General features: G+C 42.2%; 2 protein-coding genes across 3 annotated transcripts in view; one reads left to right on the plus strand and one right to left on the minus strand.

The window, feature by feature from the left end:
* Positions 1 to 4,635: 4,635 nt before the first annotated feature.
* Positions 4,636 to 17,756, minus strand: cep170ab (centrosomal protein 170Ab). 2 transcript variants are annotated; one of them, XM_034861350.1, is made up of 19 exons: positions 17,609 to 17,756; positions 15,932 to 16,074; positions 15,721 to 15,810; positions 15,277 to 15,355; positions 15,036 to 15,094; positions 14,380 to 14,545; positions 13,975 to 14,103; positions 13,399 to 13,848; positions 12,853 to 13,223; positions 12,628 to 12,756; positions 12,383 to 12,515; positions 10,254 to 11,729; positions 9,502 to 9,745; positions 9,203 to 9,311; positions 8,947 to 9,108; positions 8,405 to 8,493; positions 7,899 to 7,992; positions 6,434 to 6,485; positions 4,636 to 6,309 (listed from the first exon to the last, which is right to left on the minus strand). In XM_034861350.1, exons 2-19 carry the CDS (start codon positions 16,034 to 16,036, stop codon positions 6,050 to 6,052), a joined length of 4,197 nt encoding a protein of 1,398 aa, XP_034717241.1. In that variant the 5' UTR covers positions 16,037 to 16,074; positions 17,609 to 17,756; the 3' UTR covers positions 4,636 to 6,049. The 2 variants fall into 2 exon arrangements, with proteins under 2 accessions (XP_034717241.1, XP_034717233.1); XM_034861342.1 differs by having other exon boundaries at positions 15,932 to 16,077.
* Positions 17,757 to 20,393: 2,637 nt separating this feature from the next.
* LOC117937418 (B-cell lymphoma/leukemia 11A-like) overlaps positions 20,394 to 24,721 on the plus strand; it is a 34,116-nt gene continuing 29,788 nt past the window's right edge. The window contains exons 1-2 of the mRNA XM_034861393.1: positions 20,394 to 20,864; positions 23,500 to 23,892. Of these exons, the coding sequence (XP_034717284.1) occupies positions 20,810 to 20,864; positions 23,500 to 23,892 (448 nt within the window). The 5' untranslated portion in view covers positions 20,394 to 20,809. The remainder of the gene's footprint in view (positions 20,865 to 23,499; positions 23,893 to 24,721) is intronic.

A 24,721-nucleotide genomic window follows, 5' to 3' on the forward strand; every position in this document is an offset into this window, starting at 1 on the left:
AGTGGATGAAACGAATGCCTCTCCTGGGCTAAAGGGTGACATGTCGCATATTGGACAAGGTGGCTGGTGAATAATAGAATTTACACACTTTTGATACTTTCAGACTTACTTCTAGATATTTAAAGTGCTCACATCATGCTTTTTTCATTTCCTTTCTGTTATTTGTTGTGCATGTTATATGTTTACAAAGAGAAAATGCCCAAAGTCTACCCCAAAGGGACTTTTCCATCTCCAACAGAAAACACTGTTCACAAACTGCTCCAAACAGCTCTGTTGTAATCCAGCCTTAACTTCCATGACTAACTTGCATCACTTTGTAACACTAGTTAAAATGGTGCCTAGTTACTAGTGTTGCACGGCGTTATACTCTGCTTCTGACTGGCTAGTAGTCCCTACCTAGCTGCTGCGCATGTGCAACTCCCAACAAAGTTGGAACAGAAGTGAGATGTCTCACTCTGTAGCTAAAACAGAGAGCTCAACACACAGGGTGAAAAGAGGAGCTGCAGCAATGTGCAGTACAACAAGAATATGGTGTTTTTTGGAAATTAAATTACGTAAACCTATTCTGACACAACCTCTAAATACATGCATTAACCTTAAAATGAGCATAATATGAGCACTTTAACATATTCAATTATATATAATGGTATTTGTTGCAGCATGCCCCTTTTCAATTACCAAGCCTTGGATTTCCAAGTCAACTTGGACCCCTTTTAAAAAGCAGATTTACAGTTTATTATTATTATTAATTATTATTGATTATTATTTAGATGTTTGTTTTCTCTGCTGTTCCAGCATGTCTTTAAACTGTAGAAAGGTGGATGCAGAGAAGCTGCTGCTTTTCATTTAGGAAACACAGGCAGGAGCGCTGGGGAGCCTCCTTTTGCCCCCTCGACCTTGGATCATCTGACAGTTCCATTGATGACCTGTGTACTGCTGTCTGAGAGTCGAACAGACAGTCTGACACACACACACACACACACACACGCCGCACACACACACACACACACACACACACACACACAGATGCCAGTCTTTCCCGCATTTCTATCTATCATTCAGTGGCTGAATCAGCTACTATTGGTCTCTGTGCTGTCTGAGCTAGAGCATGTCTGTTTGTGGCCTGAGCACCAATGCATCCTCACAGTCCCACGCACATGTGTGTGTGTAGTACAGTCTCCCAGGCGGTATGGGAGGGTCAGACAATGGGCTTCTGTGGGCTTAAACACAGGGTGGAGGTGCAACAGGAGCTGCTGCGCTGGACAAGACAGCAAGAAGGAGACAGTGAAGGAGAGTAATCTGATTGAGGAAAGTGTGAAGAGACTATTTTACATCATGTACACGTACGCGCACACACATACGCACACACACACACACACACACACACACACACACACACACACACACACACACACACACACACTGTATGAGATCTAATTTCTCCCATGTACACCTCACATACAGAATACTGATACTGGCAGAGACAGAATGTCCTGAAGCAATGTAGCCTCACCTTAAGAAACCTTTTGGCACAGGTCGAGACACGTCATTCCTGCTGTAAAGGACACACTTACACACACACACACACACACACACACACACACACACACACACACAGACACACACACACACACACACACATGCGCAAGGTGACTGTTGATTTTTACAGCAAAAGCAATTTATATTATGGCCACAAAAAGGTGCTGGTGTAAGAAGAATTGACTTTGCAGCACTGTTCTAATTCAAAACACAGATCCCTGGTGCCACCATGTCAATACCAGCAGAGCTGTATGTGTTTCAAATGCTGTTTTTACATTGTTGTGTTTTCAATTCTGAAACAGAAAATGTTCCCATATACTAAGAACCTTCCTATGGGTGCTCTCAGTGTCATCTATACCATCTTTCCCAATTAATTGTCTATAAAGCAGTTCCACACTGTACATTGTTGACATCACAAATCTAAGTTTTGCATTCTAGTTTGGGGATTTAAGAGAGAGTTTATAATGCAGATGTTACCTTCAGACAGAGCCCCTGCTCCCTCTGCTTCAATACCAAGCTAACCAACAGCTGACAGTGGTTCACTCAGACTGGTCTCACATTGCCAGACCCATCTCCACAGCGCTAATAACTGAGTGGTATTAATCTTCTCATTTTAATTCTCAGCAAGAAAGCAAATGAGCGTCTTCACCAAAATATTAAACTGTGAAATCAACATTTTTTACACATTTTTTATCCGGTTGTTCTCCTCCCCAAAGCCCATACGTTATGATTGTCTATCAATGAGGATGTGCCGAATATGTAAAATACTTTCTGTATCCTGCACTCCCACAGCGCAGCATCATACATCTTATTCACTCTAAGGCCGCACAGGTGCTAAATCATCAATGACAGTTCAAATAACACTGAAAAGTGCATAGGGCACTTGCTGTGCATCCACTTATATTCATGAGCTATTTTAATTTGTCTACATGAGCAAATGCATCCTTCTTACGTTAAAGGAATACGCCACCGTTTTTTGAAATAGGGCTTAGCTCGGACTCCCCTAGCTGTAGATAGGTGGGCCAACAAATTTTTTGCGTGATATCTTGGCACCATGTAGCAGGGCTATAGTCCCAAGTCAATATCTCCCTAGGATATTGTCTAGTCTTAATCTGCATTGCTATTTGTATTCATGCAAATACTCAGGCCACAAGTAGTAATTAGGTTGTTGTTTTGTGTTTGTTGGCTTACTTTTATTTACAACATGCTAACCGGCAACATAGGATTCCATTCAATGTGCTAAGCTAACCAGCGGTAGCGTTGCCGGTGTTGCACCGGACTAAAACAATGGAAGTACTGAGACAAAAAATGCATTGGCCCTCCAATCTACAGCTAGGGGAGACCGTGATAAGCCCTGTTTCAACAAATGGTAGTGTATTCCTTTAAGAAAGGCCCAGACTAACAGCTACGAGAAAATAAATAGCTGCAGTGATATGAATATTTTATTTGTATGCAATAAATGCGAGCAGTGAGTGCGGCACTGAAATCCACAGGGAACCTGAACTTAATAAAACTAAGTGGGAACAATTCAGACGAACTGTTCCCACTGAGGTGAACACCTGCACAAGCGCTGATGTGAAGCCACGATGAATCTTCGTTCGCAAGGGAGAAAAACCCTGACACAGCTTTAAGGATTAAGGAAGTGGAGCAGAATATCTGGATACATACAATTAGTAGTGCATTGGCTGTTGCAGCGGGGCCTCTAAAACCTAATTTACCGTGTGTACTTGCCTCTGCAAAGAATGAGCGAAAGGCCAGATGGGGAGGGGGGAGATTGGGCTTCTTGTGGAGGCAGGATGGAGGAGGTTGTAGCTTTAGATGATGACTGGCAAGAGGAGATTCTGGGGTGATGAAAAGAAGCAGAACATTTAATGGAGTAATCAGCTTTTTACTAGAGATAGATAAATCAAGTTTGACATCATATCTGATAACGTTTTGTTTTATTTTATCTTACACCCTTTGCCTTTTTTAATGTAATATTAAAAACCATTGGTGGAAAAAGTGTGTAAGAGGCACGAAAACTGAAAGGAATGCCCAGTCTGCATGTGGATTTTATTTATTCACAGGATGGTGACATCCAGAGATGTGGACTTCAGACTTTGTGACTTGGACTTGAGTCAACTCAAGTCCACGTTTCTGTCTAACTGTGAATCATGATTGGACTCAAAAAGCTCCCCGGTATGGGATTGTCATGATTAGATAACTGGCTGTCAGTCAAACTCTTTGCTATGGCAACACGCAACATCAAAGACCACTGAGGAAGCCTTGGTCGAACCAGACCTCCAAAACGGCTGCGTCTGTGCCATGAGTAATCACTTTTTGGATTTAAAACTTTCACAGAAGAATGAAAAAAGTGAACTGCTGAATTTCAATAATTATTATACAGTTCAATTGATTTTCATACTTTTTAAAGTAGTTTTTAGGGCTGGACAATTAATCAATATTACATTGACATCGATATATGAGACTACGTGAGGGGATTGACGACAGAGTTGTTTTGGTATTGCTTCTCTGTGGATTCATTACCCTTCATCATTCAAAACCTTTCACATTACAGGCATTTGCTACGTTGTTTTGTCATATATTTAGATTTGTGAAGTAGATAGTGACTGATAAATAGTGATTAAAAACTACAGAGAAGATAGTAAAAGGAAACATTGAAACATTAGGATTCAAGTGGTATATCTCCAGTAAGATTACCCTAAATGTGGTCGAACCTTTGATTTTATGAGAATAATATAGTTAAACGTAGGCAACACAGTATCAGCAAAAAATCACTAAAGTAAAAGTATAATGCAGAATGACCACTTTAAGAGTGTTATGTAATTATTGATACATTAACAGGTAGGCCTAACTTTAAGGCTGTAGAGGATGGACGTTAAGCAAAGTACTTCATACTGTTGTGTAGTTAAATCTGTGATGCTTTATATTTTATAATCTGATCATATACTTTTCATGTAAAAAGTACCTCAGAACTGAGTACAGTAAATGTTCTGAGTTACTTTCTTCTACCACTGTTAAAGTAATCTCACACCATATGAGATCAACACTGCACTGCAGTGAAATTATTGTGAAAAAAATAACAAACAAAATAGCTCATGATTATCATGCATTTTATTGGAAATGAGACCGACGATACAGAGGTATTGCAAGGTCAACATTTAACCAAACATCATTACAAAGAAAAAACGGTATACAAAACGTTCAAATAAAAACTCTCAAAATGCTCAAACAAAAACAAAGTACAGAAAGTGTTGAGCACAAAATGCAATTATCAGTCTTTGTTCAAGTTGTTTTGGCTAAAATGTTTTCAACAGTTCTGATCAGGTTACATTCATGTGTAAACATTGGTATGAGGCAAGACACTGGAAAACCTACAGTCATTACACTGTGCATTCTTCTCTTTGCATCATTACCAATAAAACACAGCTGCAGGACTTGGAGGATTCAAACACAACATGTTGTTTATGATCAAAATATAATTTTGTTTGTCTGCAGGCAGCTGGCTTTCACCTTGCTTTTGTTTTTGATCAAGGACATCGACATGATACAGGAGTGCCGCAGGGGCACATCATGTGCTGGTCAATCAGAGATGAAAATTAACATATATCAGCTTTGTACTGTGCAAAACAAATTTCATATCCACCACCTCTCCGGTATACTTTAGCATCCCTCATCTCCAACTGTAATGATTGTTTGACCCAGGGCACTTGTGACGAAATACATTTGGAAAAGGAAAACCTTTCTGGGAGCTACATTTGATTTAATAGTTTCTATTAACACACACAGTCCATCTTTGATACACTGGTTTCATATGACATAGCCACAAAAAGAAAACCGGCATGGATGGGAGTTTTCAATTGAACTATAATAAACATTTACATTGGCACATACTGTACACACTCAGTTCTTTTCACAGCAAATAAGCAACATGGCCTTTTCTGATGGAACATCATTACTGAGACAGGATTGGGGATTGAAATGGCAACAGGCCAACAATATATATATGTATATATATATATATATATTAAATAAATAATTATATGGCAGGATAGAAGAACACTTTTCACACACACCTTTTGACCTTTCTAGTTTGGGTTTCTGCATTGGCCTAAATCATCTTAAGTTAATCTCTCACATTGAATCCTCTCAATTTTTACATGTGTTCTTCTTTTATAAATATTATAAAGGATAATGTATAATAAGAATGAGCTGCAACACAAAAACACATATGGGTTACTGAATATTAATTCATAGCTTTTTCATTAGCTAACAAATAAAAATTATTATGTTTCATAATATATATCTGACAAGAGCTGCTATTTGGTAGTGTTGGACCTTTACAATGTCCTATCACGAGTCACTTTGATTGACAGTCAGGCTTTCCCACCCAATAGGCAATTATTCTCTTTCCTCTTTCCCCCTTTGTCTGAAACCAAATACTTCTCACTTCACACCTTCAATATATGTCCAACATAAAGGATGCATTCTGAATGATGTACTTGGTGTATCAGTTGTAGGATCTCGGGCTCTGGGTTTCAGGCCCTGGGTCTCGCTCTGCTACCTCCACATGGCCTGAAGGTCTGCATAATTCAGTGTCCCGTCCTTCAGGCCTTGAGAGTGTGCTGGAGGACGCTTCAGCTCCAGAGTGCAACATCGACGCCCCCTGCTGAGTCCCAGGGCTGGTCCTTTGGTCAGTCAGAGGGCTGGTTAGGCCCAGATTGGACAGGGCATCCAGGGTGCCGTCTGGGTCCACCATCATGTCAATTACTGTCGGATTGGAGCAGACCAAACATTAGAAATTATCCTTGAATTCAACACAGTAAAAAATAGGGGCCCTTTTTTTGATGGGTCATAGTTCACACTATACACTCAAAGATCATCACATTCATACCAAGCAGTTGTCTTTCCACTCTCCTCAGGTCTTGAATAATGGTTGAAATTTCCTGTAACAAGAACATAAAACATTACAATTGGTTGATGTGATTAAGTAAGTAAAAGTTCATACACCAAATAAATCAACTGCATTCATTTCTTTGTGGTGGCAGGAATAAGCTTGGAGTGGTGCCGTGTACGCTCACTAATGCTTTATGAGGCCTGTTACTATGTTGTCAACCCTCTTGAAGGGTTCACATGAGGCCAGGCTGGGTTAAAGTCAGGATTTATGACTTGGCTACTGTCAGAGGCAGAGGTTTTGTAGACTTTCAACTTTTTGCACCTGCATCAGCTTGTAAGTCTTATTTCCCCATCAAAACAACCCTGTTTGGTGTGCTCTGCTCTCCGAAAAGGGAATTTGCAAGGTAATCAAAATGGTATGTGCTAGGCTGAAGTGTCTTTGATTTGATCCCCCAGACAGCTGTAATACTGTCAGCACTCACTGTGATTGCTTCGGTAAGTAATCAGATATTGTGTAGCTTGTACGATTACGGAGAAAGGGAAGAAGTGTAATTAAAAACTGTATGGCATTAATTTCACCCCTTTCAAAAGCTAATGCATTACTGACATAAACAAATTCTAAGGCAAAATAATTCATTTGTGTAGCCACATCAAATTGTATTTCAGTCTCGGTCTTTTTGTATTAATTAATTCCAAACTAATACCAAAAACCCATTATTTTGCTGACCAGACTTGCCTGAAATGTGTCCGTCTGATGTAAAATGCCTCACAAAATGCACCTTCTTTCCATTTGCAAAGACAGGCGCGCATTTACTCCTTGTTCTGTGACCATTTCTTTTGGGCTATTGAGCCATGGTTAATACCATATGGTCGTCTGGGGATCACTTTAAAATGAACATTGGTTTTCACTTTTTTGTTTTACAGAAAATATATTGAGCCCCTGCTGAAATCCTCAACACACATTCGGTCACAACACTACTACGCTAGCTGCTCTGTGAGGTTTTCGTTGGTTTGGAAATGCTGTATGCTCACATAGGCATGCTAACAATGACAATGCTAATATGCTAATGTTTAAGAAGTAATAATCTCGGACATGTTCACCGTCTTAGTTTAGTGTGTTAACATTGGCTAATTAGCAATTAACACAAAGTACAGTTGAGCCCGGTGGGAATGTTATTCGTTTTGTAAGTACCAAAGTATTGGACAAGGTGAAATGGTGGACCTGGTATTGCTCTAGAGGAAAGGTTGAGAGATCACCTCAGTGATTACAATTCAACCTGAGGGGAACATAAATGTCTGAACCGAATATTATGGCAATCCATCCAATAGAAATATTTCAGTCTGGACAAAAGGTGGAGAGATAATCGCTAGAAGTATGCTGCTAAAAATATCATTATATTGTCTGTTTCACAAGCCTTCAGCAGATTAAACAGACAAAGTGTGAGAAGTGGACAGCTCATCACCTTATTGGAGCACTTGAGTAGCAAGGAGTCACGCTCTGCCTGCAGTTTGTTCTCAATCTCTTCCCATTTTCGTTCTTTATCCTTAAAGAGGATCCTGGAAGACAAGTCGGTGTAAAGATAGATGAAAGTAATACGAGTGGAAAATATTTTTAACACACCCCTTCATAGAAGTATTAGTTGACTGTTAAAGTTATTTCTTTCATTCAGTCTGTAGATTTTAGGAATGAAGAAAAGGCCTTTGAGTTGTCATCCTGCCTGTGTTAATGAGAAAGACATGTAGCTAGTTGTCAGTGTAAACCTTTGTGATGTGCCACTCAAATTTTGTTGCCTGTCCTAGTTCCAACATCAAACACAGGAATCGTAACTCTCTATAATACGTTTCTATTTTAACAATTCTATCCTGCATTTTTCTATTTCTCAGTAGGCTAACACATATATTACATTTACATCAAATAACTAAAGCCCATGGACCCACTTCCTGTTTTGTCATGCAGCATGATGCTCACCTGATTTTGCAAGTTGTTTTGTCAACAGACTGACGTATCCTCATTGAGAGCTGAGTGACAGATGCTAGTAGTAAACCATCTAGCACCGCCTGATAGATGATGAAAAGGAACACATCTTTTATTTAACACTGGCATAAAATGAATGCATATGGTAGAATTACAGAGAGAAACTTTCCCCGTCAATGCTAATGCTAAATTTAGCCTAATTTAGCTATGACTATGCATTTACAAACACTTTCTCATCAGCTCAGTCAGTAGATTTGGGTCCAATCAGAAGCACAGTTTGTCTGTTGAAGGGTGACTGTAGTTGGCATGTAGGGAGCCCCCTCTTGTGGCACACTGTGGCATAGACTGACATGTTGATCTGCTACACTATTGTTTGACAAACGTTACTCCAGCAGTTAGCTCCTTACTCATAAAGTCAGTCATGAAATAAAGACTTAAATGAGTAAGTCATCCACAATTCAACTCTGCAATAGCCCTATTGTATGCAGATCTCCTGCATGTTTTGAGTAATGTTTAAAATTGAAACAGGGACTCACATCTTCTCTATTCCATGTCTGTCGGCGGATGGAGCGGGAGCTCTGTCCACTAGAGCTTTGGGGTCGAAGCTCCACAGACCGCACATTGGTTCCCAGAATACTGCTGTGCTCTGCAGAAGGACCACTCGGCTCCAAGCTGTCATCAAATACAGGCTCCTCCATCTGAGCAGCAGTGAATAAATAGAAAATTTGATTTTGTTTTTGTAGGTATCTAATCTAGCAGATATAAATAATAATGTTATAATCTGTTGTCTACCAGCGCTCCAGGGTCAGTGGCTGCAGGGCTGACTGAGTCTATTTCTCCTGCCACATCATGAATTTCTCTGGCAAGCATGGCTAGGTCTTTGGCTAGGTCCTGGCTTATTCTGATGAACAAGCACAAATACGAAATCACCATTTGATATATGTTAAACAAATTCTTCTTCTTCTTCTTTGACCAAAACGTAAAATCATGAAAAGGAAATATAGCTCTGAGCAGGAGAAACATGTTTGAATACTGCTATCAAGACTCATCATTGTTCATAAACTGCCCTGGAGTCCCTCTCATCTACGTACCTAGCTATTTCCTCGCTGTGTGCTGTCCAGTCTCTCATATACTCGTCCTGTTCCCTGGAGTGCTGCTTCAGGGCAGACAGGCCTGCAGGATTAGGAGTTGCTAGGGCTGACCCTCCTAGCTGGCTTACCCGAGTGGAAGGGAACGGCAGTGAGTGGCCCTGCTTGGATATGTGGCGGTTTGAGCCATACTCGTCCTCTGAGGTGGAGGCATACTCCACAGGCACGCGGCGCCACCGAGTGCCAGCTAATGTTAGGAAAAAATGGAAGTTAAGTTTAAAGGGTGCTTCAACTGTGCTATAAACACAACATTAAAGTTGATGTGGCAAATGTGTTCTTCACACATCCATCAGACAGCATTAACATTTATTTTGAGTCATGTTTATGGCGACCTAATGAACCCATGCCATCATTCACTCACCTTTTAACTCTCCTTAGCTTTAGTTTTGGTCTGCTAAATGCTGCAGTATGTTTACCAATTAGTCAAGCTGTTGGGTGCTGTCAGTTTTAGACCATAACACCAAACAAAAATCTGAAAGATGCTTTAAAACTTTGCAAAGTTAAGAGTGAGAATCTTCCATGGTTCCATTTTCGAGTGACTCCTTTCACATTATACTTAATCATTTGACCCACTGCTTGTGTAAGTTTTGTTTATTTTACAGGCTTTACGGACTATTAGAATAGAATGTGGATTAAACAATTTGCTTGTTAAATGCACATGAGAGTAAATGGTTTAATATGGAAAGACAACTTACACGCAGGTGTGACTTGTCCATATGAGGAGGTGCCTTTATTCTTGTCAGGCAGCTTGGAGGCGCTGTTAGCCCGAGCTCTGGGTCCAGACACTGAGGTCATATTAGTCCCTCTTAGACCTTGTCTTATGGCATAATCACCTGCAGCACTCCGGACCCCTAGACCTCTGCTCCTTGTCACAGTGGCCTCTGAGTCACTCTGGGCGGACGGGGAGCCCACCCTCGGCTTCCTCGGCTGTGCCAGAGCCTCTATCCTGGACATTCCCCTTCTTGCCATCCCTGTCCTGGATGTGGAACTTGCGGTGGAGGCCTCAGAAGCTACCGACATCCGGTCAAGATCGACAGGTTCATTGTCTGAGGAGTCCCCAAGGCGGGCTCGCCTCAGCAGGGACGCCCTGGTGGGTCTGGGCTTGGGAACATTGGTGGTTTTACTGGCTGCAGAGGAGGCTGGGCCCTGGTTGATTTTAGCCCGACTAGACTTGGTGCCAGCCCCCAGTGTTGTGCTCCCAGTCTGGGCTCTGGTATGTGAGCTTCTAGATTCCTTTCTTGATGTAGAAGTGGGCTGGGAGTCAGAGAGGAGTGAGTTGGAGTTGACATCATCATCAGTGAGGTCTAGGGAAGTCCAGGGGCGGCTGGGCTGCAGAGGACCAGATGCCCTGGTCTTGACCCTCCTGTCCTGGGCCTCTCTGCCCCCAGCGGGGCCTTTGCCGGATGAGCACACTACAGTTCTCTCCTTCTGCTGTCCTGCAAGAGTCCGCCGTTTTTGGATTACTTTTCTGGCTCCATCAGCCTGGCTTACTGTGCTTGTTGTGTCCACGTCTGATTCTGGTGACATGGAGCCTTCAATGGACTGACTTGGTGGATCACCTTGGTCTGACACAGTCGTCTCTAAAAAGGCTGCCACGGCTTCTGAGTCTTTCTGCAGTGTGGCGCTGTCAGTGCCGGCCTCCCTGCTCTGAGATCTGCTGCTTTTGAGCCCATCGATACAAGGTCTGAGCTCAATGGGCATGTTGGAGCTTGGTTTCTCCACAGTAAAACTCTCCTGTCTCAACAATGGCTTCCCGCTACTTTCCCTAGCTTTCTCCTCTTCCTTTTTCCTCCTCCGTGCCTCCTCCAGTCTTTTCTCCCCGCTGGTCAGTGGACGAGGGGGGAGCTTAGTCAACACACCTGACTGGCATGACCTCCCTCCAGCACTGTCCTGTGACTTGGCTGGTGAGGAGCGACTGGGGCTACCACTGTGACTGCCCGCACCGCCAACGCCATGACCTGGCCGATTCTTTTCACTGGCCGTCTTCTGGCTCTCCTTCTCCTGTAGCTCTGTGTCCTGTTTCTCCCCCAATTCTGTACGCAAGCCGGAGCCTGGGGTCCTCCTTCCTAGGGTGAGCTCCTCACCTGGCAGCTGAGGCAGGGTTCTCCTCTTTTGCTCCGTGTAGCTAGACGAGGCAAAGGAGGCTGAGTAGCTGGACTCACTTATTTCAGCTGGAAAGAGAAAAAAAACATATTACTAAGGTGGATCCTCTGATAAATGTGCATTAAATATCAACGGTGGGTGGTGTTAGAATTTAAACACTGGCTCTGTGGTTTTCAATTAGTGTTTTTTCTTCCCACTAGGGCTGCATCATATGAGGAAAATATCTGATAATGTTGAATATGGCATTAACAATATTACTTGTGATAAAAAAAAACTGCTCAAAAACTGCAAAACTGCAAAACAAATTAAAGGAAACCATTTCCAACAAAAAAAAAATTGAACAAATTTAACATTGAATTAAAAAGGCCCACTAAATTAAGAATGACTGTTACATTTAATGTGTGGTTTCTATTTATATTTTCTTTCAATTAACACAAAACACATCTGAATGTCCATCACAATAAGTTGCAGCTTTTTGCGATATGGTTATTACGGCAGTTGATAGTGCAAAGATGATTAAAAAAAAGATATTGATATTGATGAGATATTGTGCAGCCCTACTTCCTACCAGATGAACCATGAGATGTTATTGTGTTCTTAATAATCCAAATGGCATTGTTTATAGTGCTGAAATATGTGTGTAAGGATCCTTTAGAGTCCAGAAAGTGGTGTCTAAAACCCACACTCTATCACTTCAGCTTTGAATGACTGACCGTCTTACCTCTGTCCTCTGTGACCATGATGTGACTCTCTCCTCCTGATCCCTCAGGGTCTGTCCTAATGTGACTGGCAGCCAGAGTGGCCCACTGCGAAACCCAGCGAGGACCGCCCACCATCAATTCCTCAGATAGTACCTGGACAAAGACAACATGAAAGATAAAAGAGTAACGTGATAGTTAATTACGCTGTTTAGACACCTGACACATTTCTTTGGCTTGAATTCAAAAGCAGGTTCAGTTTTTGCACCTCTGTCTCCATGCGTCCAGGCTTTCCTCTGTCTCCGGTACCAGACCTCTGGGAGGTAAGCCTTTCTTTTTGGTCAGCACCACCCAACCTGGACACACACACCCCCTCATGGTCATCCACACCAAACACCTGCAACACACACGCACACACACACATGCAAAAGTGAGCAAGCATACATGTATGAAAATGACTGTTTTATGATTATAGAAAATGGGGTTAATTAACCTTGTCGATCATTTTCCTAGCCTCTTCCTCCTCATGATCGCCATTTTCCAGCTCAATAGTATAGGTCCCCCTGTCACTATAATCATCCCCATGGTGATAGCACTCATCACGGCAACTCTGCTGATGTGGTGCAGAGCCCCGTCGTCTGTCCACAAATCCACCTGCCATTTTGGAAGTTGAAGACTTGCGACGGCGAGCAGGACTGTCCTCCTCTGCAAAGAGCCCCTCTGGTACGTTAGCGCGACCCTCTCTGATCTTCATCCCTGCACCGCCCCACAGCCCCCACGAGCGTTCCTCCATTGCGGCAGCCCTGCGCTGCTCGCCAAGTGCGTTCTCTGAGTCACTCTGAGTGCCGTCCTCATGTTTACTGCCTGGCACGGGAAGGGAATAGTAGAAGGTAATGTGTCAGAATGTAAAGATAGAGATGGGGAGGGTTAAAGAGAGGCTTTGGTTCAATTAAACAAGTGAACAACAAGAAATAAGAAATACACACTTCTTATGTTAAAAACACACACACACACTGCCTAAATGGCTGCACATACACACCTTTAAGACTCTTCAGTTGTACAGGCACATCACTCTTTACACTTTCCCCATCATCCTCTGCAACCGTGTCTTTCATGGCCAACGGCAGCTCATTCTGGGCCAGCCAGTCTGCAACTTTAACCTCCGCAGCTACCATGGCTGTCTGAAGTGGACTCAGCTCCTCCCCAACTCTTTTAGGGTGCGGTCTGGTCTCCGGGCCCACCTTTGCCACTCGATCTTTGACGGTCACTTTACCTGATTCGCCAGGGTCGAACTCAATGGTGAAGGAGGCGTGGCCGTGGATGGGCTCTGCAGCAGAAGAACCACCAGCCTCTTGTTCTTGTGAAGGGGGTTCCCCACTCACTTTACCTGCTGAGGAAGTATCCTTGGTTGGGATCTCAAAGTAACTAGGCTCCTGGTTGGAAGCTGTTTGTGGGGAAGACTTTGGGACCACTGTACTTTTTTTGCTGTCTGTCAAAATAAAAGCAAACACATGTATTTAGCCCCATAAGGTCTACTAAACTACACATATTTAAAGTTACGTGAATTAGAGATATTAAGAAACATTAAGTCATTTTTTTGCAGTCTTGCAAATACCTGTTTCAGCTTTTTCTCGCTTCCGATCTGAGCTCTTCTCCTCGGGCCTCCCTGGTTGCTGGTCATCGTCTCCCCACCATGCCGGCTGGCCATAGAGGGGCGTGATTCTGTGCAACACTGCTCCGTCCCCTGGCAAACACAACCTGTCAGTTAGTCTCACATGGGAATGGAACAGCTAAAGTTTGGCCTTATTGATTGATAAATGACTCAAGATTGTTAGACAAATCCATTAATTGACTGATCTTTTCAGTGCTAAAATACTTTTGAACATATCCAACCATCAATATGTTATCCTGACACTAAATTTGTGACAGTGGAATCTAAAGACTTCTGATTGGTGTCATTGATTTTCTAATGTAGTATAGTAACCAGTGTCCTGTGCACTGCGTCCTCAGAGATTCTCACTTGCTGTCTTTTCCTCCACCCTGCTGGCTTCGGGGGGTTTGGTAGCGGCCCCTTCACAAGCTGATGCTGCCGCTGCTGCTTCAGAGGGTAGCGCCTCAGATTTTGCCAATTCCACCTCTGGAGGTTTCTTCTGGTTCAGCTGCAGCTGGATACTGAACTTTTCATGCTGACGGTCAGAACAAGCAAGGAGAGTTTACAGAGATAGAGGCCAAACATGAAAGCACTTCTAAATCTATAGCAGGGCAGTCAGATTTTTGTTTATTGGACATTTTAGAAAAACTTCTTTCTCACACAATTTACAGTGCATAACCTCAGACTATACTTTCGTTTTATCTCATCATCATTGCTTATAACTAAGAAGACATTCTAAATATTAGCCTACTGCGGAACTTTTCCTCATTAAGATGAAATCCTGTCCTTTCTACAGCTACCTGGGCAGTTTGCTGTGATTAAACAGCAGATTCATCAATCTTGAAAAGTTGTATTTGCCCAGTTCAGCAGAACTCTTCGCTCTCCATGACTAAAATCCACCTCTCTCAATTTTTTTTTTTTACTTACACACTGATAAAAACCGAGTTTTTTGGCTGCACTGAACATCGAGCAGACATATTTACTAACTCCATCGAAACATGGACATGCACAGGGTGCTGTCTAACCTTTAGGGCCTCCTCTGGAATGTGCATCTCTCCTCGAACCACAGTGAACAGGTTGGTATGTGAGGCAGGTTAAGGTAGAAGACGAACTGTTTGCAGGGGTAAGAAACATGCACTGATAGCCTCATCTATTATGCATTCACAGCTATTCAAGAACAGATAAAGTTACAGTGTTGTGAAGATTGGCCTTGTGCTACATGTCACTAGGTTGGACGGGCACAAAAGACCGTATTCAAAAGGATATCATATCCAAACCTCAATTTGTCATCAATTTTCAGTGTGACGTAGATTTGCTCCTGTATTCTGACATCATTGACAAATGTCTGCAAAAAAAAACAAAAAACGAGAGTGATTAAAAATAACAGGTTTAAGATTAGGGCTGAGCCGTAGGTCGTAGGTCGTGGGTCGGGTTTGAGTAAACCAACTAGAAAATATCATGGGTTCATGCAGGCGAGTCAAAAAGCAACAAAAGCTGCATTCGGAGTAAGTTATTAATAATTTCCTCTTTCTCTCAAACACAAACATAAGTACGCAGCTTAGCACTTGTTTATGACAACTTTGAAAGCGGCCTTCTAGGGTCAATAGGTATTACAGGTTGTTATAACAGTCTTTCTTTTAATGTATCTTTTTAGAGCAGTACGGAAATAAAGCAGTAAAGACACAGAATCGGGATACATGAAACACTCACCCCATTCAAGCTGCCCAGGTCCTTCACTTTATGTTCATCTGTATTTGTCTCATAGTTGATGACAGCATGCTGCTTGTCCACACTGCGGGACTTAAATCACACAATATCCAGTCAATCACTGTAATCCACGCTAATCTCAGCAATTCAGATGATAATCCAGCCTTGCTGGAGAAATGACAGTTCAGAGCTTGTGTCTGGAGGAGTGCTGTACCTGCAGCATGAGCTCGCAGTCGTCCCTCCCCACAAAGATCATCTCCCTGGGGAGACGATGACGCGTCCCCCCGCTGCTGACCAGGAACCAAGAAGTCAGACTCATCTCGGCCTCACTAACTCACCTTTGACCCTTAATGCATCCTGCTGAAAACAGGAACAGTGTTAGACGGCGGTTACCCATTCATGAGTCTATTCCCAAGTAATGCTTTAAACAATGAAAACCCAAGTTCTCACAGTGTACTTACATTTACTTCATGCAATTACAGAACAAATAAAAACATCTGTGTGTTTGTGCATGTGTGTGCCATATGCACAGTAGCTATTTCAGGTATCAACGAGGACACGGACATGCCTATCTCTCTTTGTAGTGCAGCAAACAACACGAAAGAAGAACTGAAAGTGTAAAAACAGTTTACAAAATCTTGACATTCCACTAAACTCTCATATTAAAAATATCCCATACACCGCACCCAGAAAATATCGTAGGAGTTATATCATGTACAAAAGGAAAAAAGGAAGTGAGGTTGATGTGGGTAAATAATGAGAAAGACATCCATGAAGACAGACATGATACATGTACATTTCGATTTAGGTGGATGCTGTTAAGAAAGTTCGACACACACAGGCCAGGGAGAGGTAGTGGAATTAGAAGATAAAGAGAGCAATACTGTTTTCCTCGAAAACCCACATCTTTGCTCCCCATGATGCTCTCATATGATTCCCATGCAGTTGTCAGACTCTCCATTAACATAATAATAATAGCACAACGAATCTTTTCACTGAGACAAACAGCCAGTCGTCCCTCCGCAGGAGCATCACCATCAGCACACAGGCCTTGCTGACTCACGCTCTAAAGAAGCCACAGGGGAATTAGTGGGATTTAATTACGCACGTATTGTCATATTTGGGGCTCCAGTCCCTTTTTTGTGTATCAACTCTTCTTTTTCGTACATCAACTCGATCCCAATGGGTCCTTACAGCCCACCTCCCTGTGGAGGAATGGACGTTGTTCAGTTGGCTTCTAGTGGCCCAGATTTCCCTTTCTATCGCTTGACCACACACGGCTTCATCGTCCACTCATAGTCATAAACCTCCTCTGCAAACGACAACACGTCAAGAGCTCTTTAAAGCGGCGGTAGCTGATGGGTAATAGTCGGCCAGTGACAGTGCCTGCAAATTAGCCCAGTTAGGCCGTGTCTCGGTCCAGCGATTATCATGGAGACGTTGGATAACCACACCGTTCTAGAGAGAAATATCCCCTTAGAATTAACAAATTTAGGCTACAAACTCAAAAACTCGTTCATTATAAACAAATGAATCTACAGTGTGTGTCTGCCGTGAATGCTTATTACCGATTTGTCATCTGAAACGTAGGCTATTGATTGGGCTTAACGCTCAGGATATCCCTCTTCTGTCCCGCGCGCTCTTTAAGTCAAAGAGAGGCTAATTTAGACACATTTAGCGATAACAGTTCTCACATGGTATTGTAAATCAGGTTAAGGAGGCTGTTTGTTTTTGCAGCCGAGGCTGTCCCCTGATGGACGACAGGCTGTAGGTTGGTTTTCTCGCACAAACACAGCCATGCTCATTTCACCGTCTCCATCCTCGTGAGAAAGCCGGAGGAGACAACAACAGGGACGGAACAGACTAACAGAAGAATACACATGTCACTCACCAGGGTCTCTACGGACAATCAGCATCCGACAAGGGGAGGATTATGAACAGCGTTGTTGCTGCTGCTGGTGCCCAGCCCTGCTCCTTCAGCATCACTGTGTCTTGGCCTCACGGTGGCGCTATGTCCTCGTGCAGGAAGAGCAGCTGAGGTTATGTAATATACGGACAGAAAACGGTGAGGGACCCGTATTAGATGAGTAATGGTGGATCTTGGACAAGCAAGATATGAGCTTATTGGCCTATTGAAGGCTGAAACTTTGTGTGTGTGTGTGTGTGTGTGTGTGTGTGTGTCTATTTCACTCCCATTTCCTGCATTTCTACACTGATTTAGGTACTATTGTGTTATAAAATCCATGAACGAATTAAGTTCACAACGATAAATTCTTCCAGAAAGAATATTACTAAACTATGTAAAAGAAAAATATGTCATACTTTCTTTGTTTTAAATACGGGCCGATCACCGAGACTTACAAATCAAATAATGTCAAATGAAAAGCCTAATATATATTATTATATAGAGTCTATATACTGTATGTATAATAGAAGCCTAAGTATGAAAAAACTGATTATGATAGAATATAAGATTTTTGTATTGTTAGAAATTTTGTTTTAGGTTTTGAGGACATCCAACCACTTATCTAACTAAATATGATGTTGTGTTACTAGACTATTTGTAGTAACCTTTGTAGTAGCCTAATCCAAATGTAGTTTGAACTAAGACATAAATAATGATGTACCATTCTGAGGCCTTGGATAAGAAAAAATATATAGCCCAACTCAATGCTCTGTATAATCACAATTACCTACATAATGGCATCATGATTTGAGTTTGTCGCCAATTAAACACTAGGTGGCGCCAAAGTATTGAGCTGTGACGTGGAAGAGGGCTACGATGCAGTTCCTCAGCCTGATCAATACTGATGAGGATTTTATGGTAAAAGCAAAATAACTCAAAATCCCTTTAGTCTCAAGAAAACCAAACCAAACCAAACCGAACCAAAATAAACAAATCAGTATGTTTGGATTAGTAGCACTTAGGCAAAGCAATTATATGTAGGCCTATATATATTTTTTCTTATCATGATGAAACATAGTTTAGGAAAATGAGCTCTCCTGACTCTTGTTCTGAACCCTCATCTGTTATTCAAGTTGCATCAAGTGGCATCAAGTTATGAGAGATGTAATAGCTTAAATGGGAGTAATATAGCTCAAACTCCATTTGTTATAACTTTATTTAATATTGTGAAATTAAACCAAAAAGATATAGGCTATTAAAACGAAAAAAATAACACTTTTCTTTATGTTATTTATGACATCTAGACTATAGAGTGGAGTCTAGATCTACTTTGTCTGAGTGTCCTGAGATAACTTCTGTTGTGGTTTGACACTACAAACAACATTAAATTGGCAATTGTGTGATTTATATAATTATGCAAATACATCCCAGGTAAGGCGTGCTATAGGTTACGTACTTCTACTATGTGACATTCATTGTTTGAGCTAAATACCCATTTAAGCTTCCATTACACAGCAGTTATTATCCTGTACCGTTTAAAGTGCAGTCACACATCATTGATGCATTAATCCTCAGAGGGGTCCCTGAAGGATGAAAACAGTTAGCCTAGGTGTCGTTTTCTTGTGCTTTTTTTGTAAGATAAACATCATGCTTTGTAGCTGAAGCCCAAAACAATCAAAACACAGGGAGAATTGCAGCAATGTATCAAATGATTTTAGTCATAATTAATCTTTCAGCTCCCAGTTCATAATGGCCCATCATTTGCCTGTTTACATGTGATTGTAAATCTAAGTGCTTCTGTAGAACTTCTCAACAGAGATGCTGAATCCTTTGAATAGTCTAGAAATATCATATATACAATGACAACACTATAACTGAATATTGCAGTGCAGTATGTTTTTAAATGGCCCCGTATTGAGTGTAAAATTCAGTTTTTTTCATAACCGTAAGTGCTGTTATAGCCTACTCTGTTAATACATGTGTCTGCTCATCTATCACAGAAACACCACGTCGGATGAAAACATTAAGATACGCTGCAACGACTAATCTCTGGTTCACTTTGTAGCCTGGAGTTTTTCAACATGGACTCAGGTGCATCGTTCACGCCGATTTACCACCTTTAACACGCTGTTTCAAATCAAACCTCAAATCAAATGATGGTGTAGCCTACACATCAGAGGACAGTGGGTTCTAAATGAAGGCTGATCCATGAATTAGTAGATGTATTAGTTCTCTTTTTCATTTTACATTACAAAATGTTCATTTGACATCTAACTCTCGTGCATTTCGGCCACCCATGTTAACATTTGTAAATTGGAAATTGATCCACTATGTAGTCTCTACATATAACCTACAAATAGGGAAACTGTATAAAGATGTCTTCTTCATTTAATATCACAACAGAAACAAATCTCACAAAAAAATACATAGTCCCTTCAGGTTATGCCAATAATTCAGTATGGTATATTTATATACATAGCTATAATCATGATGAAAAAATACACTTTATATATGTTTATTTATCCCACCTTTATGTAAATATACAATCTACAGTCTACTGTTAAATGAAAATAAACTCCTAATACACACGAATGGAGCAGTGAAACAAGGTTTATACTCAAACATGCGCTGACTGCTCCTCTACTTCCCTAGATAACTCTCTCTCTCTCTCTCTCTCTCTCTCTCTCTCTCTCTCTCTCTCTCTCTCTCTCTCTTGGCCCAGCCCCCTTGATCACCTCTGTCCATTGGTGTCTTCGGGGTCTCTCTTCTCTCCCCCGCCCCCCGCCTCCTTCCATAGGTAGTCCATAATGAGTGTCCATTGGTTTTTATTGCGGCTTGTCCCCCTCCCACTGGCCGGCTTCGCCCTGCCCATGTTTTCTATGTCTCAGTCCGTCCATCTCCTGACGTTCAAGTTCGGAGGAACGTCACGTCCGCACTTGAACTTGCAGCTCAGGGGGTATCGCCGTACCCCCATCACTCTCTCTTTGCGAAAAAGTCATGAAGAGGTCCGCACAGCCCGTAGCGCGCGACGCCTCACCCTCTGTATGAACTGCACTTCATTTTCCCCCTTTCTTTTTTTCCTATTTGGACGTCAGACGCATCAATGAAGAAATTTCATTTGGAGTCTACCTTGTAGGAACGGATTTCCCAATGTGAACTCAGCTGAAAAGCTGCCACTAAACCAACATGTCTCGCCGCAAGCAAGGCAAACCCCAGCACTTGAGCAAACGGGAGTTTTCGTGTAAGTGGAGATGAATCGCATTTTGACTTCAGTTAGCTGTTTCTCGCTCTCAACGAGCCAGTTCTTGTTTTCTGATGTACAGGGCAACTTCCTCGGGGGATTTCAATAGGTAGGATACGGCCACGTCCGGGCACACCGCTGTCCTGAGTGAAATTACCGAAGCGCAAACACACCCGAGACTAGGTTACAGGTTATTTTATATTGGTTATGGGATCTTCTGCTTGAAGTTTTTAAACAACATGACAGTGGGCTTCAACTTGTGTTGGTTAACCGTGTCGTATAACGCAGCCTTCAATGTTTCTTTCGCCATTAAAGGGCATGCATATGCTTTATGGCCAGAGACCTTTGCCTATAGGAAGGCAGCCCAAGCCTACTGCACTGCTGCCATCAGCTCATAAGTTTATAGGTGTAGCGTTGTTCCACAACACCTAATCATGTTCTTTTTGGGTTGTTAGAATGTATTTGCAGAGGGTTGAGCTGGTTTGGACACAGGGAAGTGGTGTTTACATGCCCACTGGTCCACAGCGCAGAGACCTCGTGTGCCTCACCTAGACAGAATATTGTTTCCGTGTCACAAATTCCTCCCAGCTGCTGTTTTAACATCACGTCTTTAATGCGCAGCATGCTATTTATTGTCATTAAGAGATAGATGCTGCTCTGTAGCCTACATCCACGTACATCTCCGTGCGCTCGATGTTGTTTTACAACTACGGGAGAGGAAATCAGGAAAGTTGTTTTACGCGCGTGTGAAAAAGATTGCAGAGCATTGATTGACATTGCATAATTGCATGATATGATTTTTTGCGCTGTCGAGATGCGTTTATGTTTGCAGGAGAATGTTTTCCCACCGTGCGTCTGGTAACAGCACAAACCGCTTCATTAAAACACTTCAGGGAATGCGGAGCACGTCTCCAAATATACAACTTGTTATAATTTAGGTCACAAGTGGAGATCAGGAGCCTGTGTATTCCATTTGCCCTGAATTATTTCTGTCGTAAATGTGTCTCTGCATGCTGTTCTCATTTCGGTGTAACCAATTATGCCCTCGCAACATGTATGCCTTCTTGTGAGGGCTAATTGTCTAAAGGTTTGCCAGTGGGGGGCGCAATATGATTGTACTCCTGTACACTTATGAACTTGAACTTGGTCCACTTTACCCCATGTACTGCTTGACCAAGCACTAGCAGAAATAAGTGAAGTGGATATTTTATTCTCCTTGAGCCGCTCCTGTGAGGTTACTAAAGGAGGAAAGAGAAAGTGAAATATTGAAAATATCAAAAGAGAATGCAGACATAAAGTGTTTAAAGACAAGCAGAAATTGGGTTGGTTGCATGGAACAATTTCCACAAATGTTCACATTTCAAAATCCACTTTCTTCTTAATTTCAGAGGTTTTGATTCAGACCATATAAATTCTTCTTTGTGCTCGGACCCAGATCTTTTGAGTTCACTTAGTTTCTGTAAGAATCATGTCTTGTATATTTATTTGACCAGCCAACTACTTTAGACTACATTGTCTTGTCAAAGGATCAAAGGACAATGAATTACATATTAAGGCAGAGGACATTTACCTACATGCTTAATACATTTATTTCTTTTTTTTTTACTCCATTTGATCATTGCAAAAAATCCCCTTAATTGAAATTATTGATCCGCTGTTATAACAGGAGTCATACAATTATAAAATGGCCTAATGATTTTCCTGGGAGGGGAAACACACCTCCTCTTGTAGCCCAGTGGGAAACACTGGCCTAAACTGATTTAAATTCTGCCGCAGCCAGATGTCTGAGAAAAGGATTATATTTTAGTTTTCAAAGTTATTCACATCACTCTTACGTGGCATCAAAATGAGATTATTTGGTTTGAAGAAAATCTTTCCACCTAACCCAGCCTCACACACCCCGCCTGTGTCCATGGCATAAGCTGGTTATGATAAGCTCCAGTAAAATAGGGGCAAATTCCCTCATCTTTAATGCAGTTGAACATACAGGTAACAGGGCCTATCTTGCACAGTCCCTCACCACCTTCACGTCTGACCCGACACGGAATTAAAAGTTGAACCGGCGGCAAGAATTCATCACATCTTATCTCAACATCCCAGTCGGGGCGCCCACTGTCGTCTACCGTGTGGCTAGATTACTTCTTTAAAAATTCTCTATCTCTCTCTCTCTTCTCTTCTCTCTCTTTCTCTCTCTGCCAGTACTTCAGGGACCTACTCCACATCCAACCCCTCAATGTCTAACCTTGGTTCATGAGATCCCAGCACTTTTAACGAAATGGGGTCCAATCATCTTGAACTCAAATTAGAATCTATTTTTTGATTCTCAGAGGTGTTAGGTTCATTAAAAAAGGGAGATTGGCAGCACAATAAAGAGGGTCAAGCAACTTAATCGTTTGGCGGCTGCCAGCAAGCTGAACATGTCAGTCCTTATCGAAGTAGTCTGTGTGGTCTTTCTGTCTTTCTTTCTTTTTTAAAATTATGTTTATACACATTTTACAAACTGACGTTATTCCTGTAGATGTCTTTGTATTTTGTAGAAATGGCGTGCGTTTCCATTGCTTCTCCTTACAACATTAGTTTACCAGCTCTCTTTCTCTCTCTGTACTATAATCTTCTTTTTTGTCTTCCTGTCCAGCTGAGCCGCTGTCAGGTGTTTTACCAGGAGAAAACTGTCTGGACTCCCCCAGGCTGGGAGAGGCTCAGGGTGAGCCCCTCAAAGGGGACCAGGACCTGCTGACCTGTGGCCAGTGCCACTCCCGCTTCCCCCTGGCTGACATCCTGCTTTTCATTGAACACAAACGGAGGCAGTGCCACGGGGGCCTCTGTATAGACAAACCTCTGGACAGGCCACCGTCCTCCCCGCTCGCCTCTCCCCTTTCCACGTCCTCCTCGCACTCGCGGACCCAACATCAGCACCCACGGAGGGCGTGTCACCCTGTGGAGGTGGCCGTTCAGGTGTCATCGCGAGATGAGGATTCTTTATCGGCACCCTTGCAAGGAATAATCCCCAAGCAGGAGAATATCACAGGTAAACACAGTGGGAGCTTCAAATGGCTGTCTCACAAGAGTGAACAAATGAACAGGAAACAACAAATATGGGAAGTGAGTTTTCAAGGTCTAAAGGGTGTGTGAAGGCAATGGGTCACACCTTTCCAAGGTTCAAAGAGAGTTTCCTTCAAAAGGGGAGCCAATGCGCTTTCACGTTTCCTTTGTATTATGCTTCTGCTATTAGGGATGTATCCAACTTGCTTAACCAGAGTCTGAAATAACATTTAAAACATGAAACTTTTGCAGATAGTGAAAAAGACACACACAGACACAGACAAAGAAACAGATTATAAAAGAGAGACAGAGAGAGAGAGAGAGAGAGAGAGAGAGATGGATTTCTTTTGGTTTGTTGCCGCATCACAGATGTGCTCAGATCCTGTGGCCTCCACATTCTCTCTCATGTGGTGGTGAGAGATGTATCTCTATCCCTCCCTGGCTTATTACACCGCCATATCTCTCGTTCCCTCAAATATGCGTCTGTAAAGGCTCACTTGGATGCTAAAATTAAAGAGAGATAGAAAGAATGTAATTATGATGAACTGTCAAGGAAGAAGCGTTTATTTGAGGAACCCTGCAGCCACTAATTGTCAGTGTTTTTCTTGATTTGAGTAATTAAGGACTTCTTTCGGCAGCTGGTTGGTTTGTTGTTTGTCCACCGGGGCTAAATGAGGCTGTAGTGAAAACATCAGTCGCTGTGCAAACAAGCGTGGGTCCTTTGTGAATATTTTTTACAGAGTGGGTTGTGATTTTGACCAGACTATTTGAATGCTAATCCATTTTCTTTAACAGATCCGATATCGTGTGTGATT

Source organism: Etheostoma cragini, chromosome 2 (genome assembly GCF_013103735.1).
Source record: "Etheostoma cragini isolate CJK2018 chromosome 2, CSU_Ecrag_1.0, whole genome shotgun sequence".
NCBI classification, from domain to species: domain Eukaryota; kingdom Metazoa; phylum Chordata; class Actinopteri; order Perciformes; family Percidae; genus Etheostoma; species Etheostoma cragini.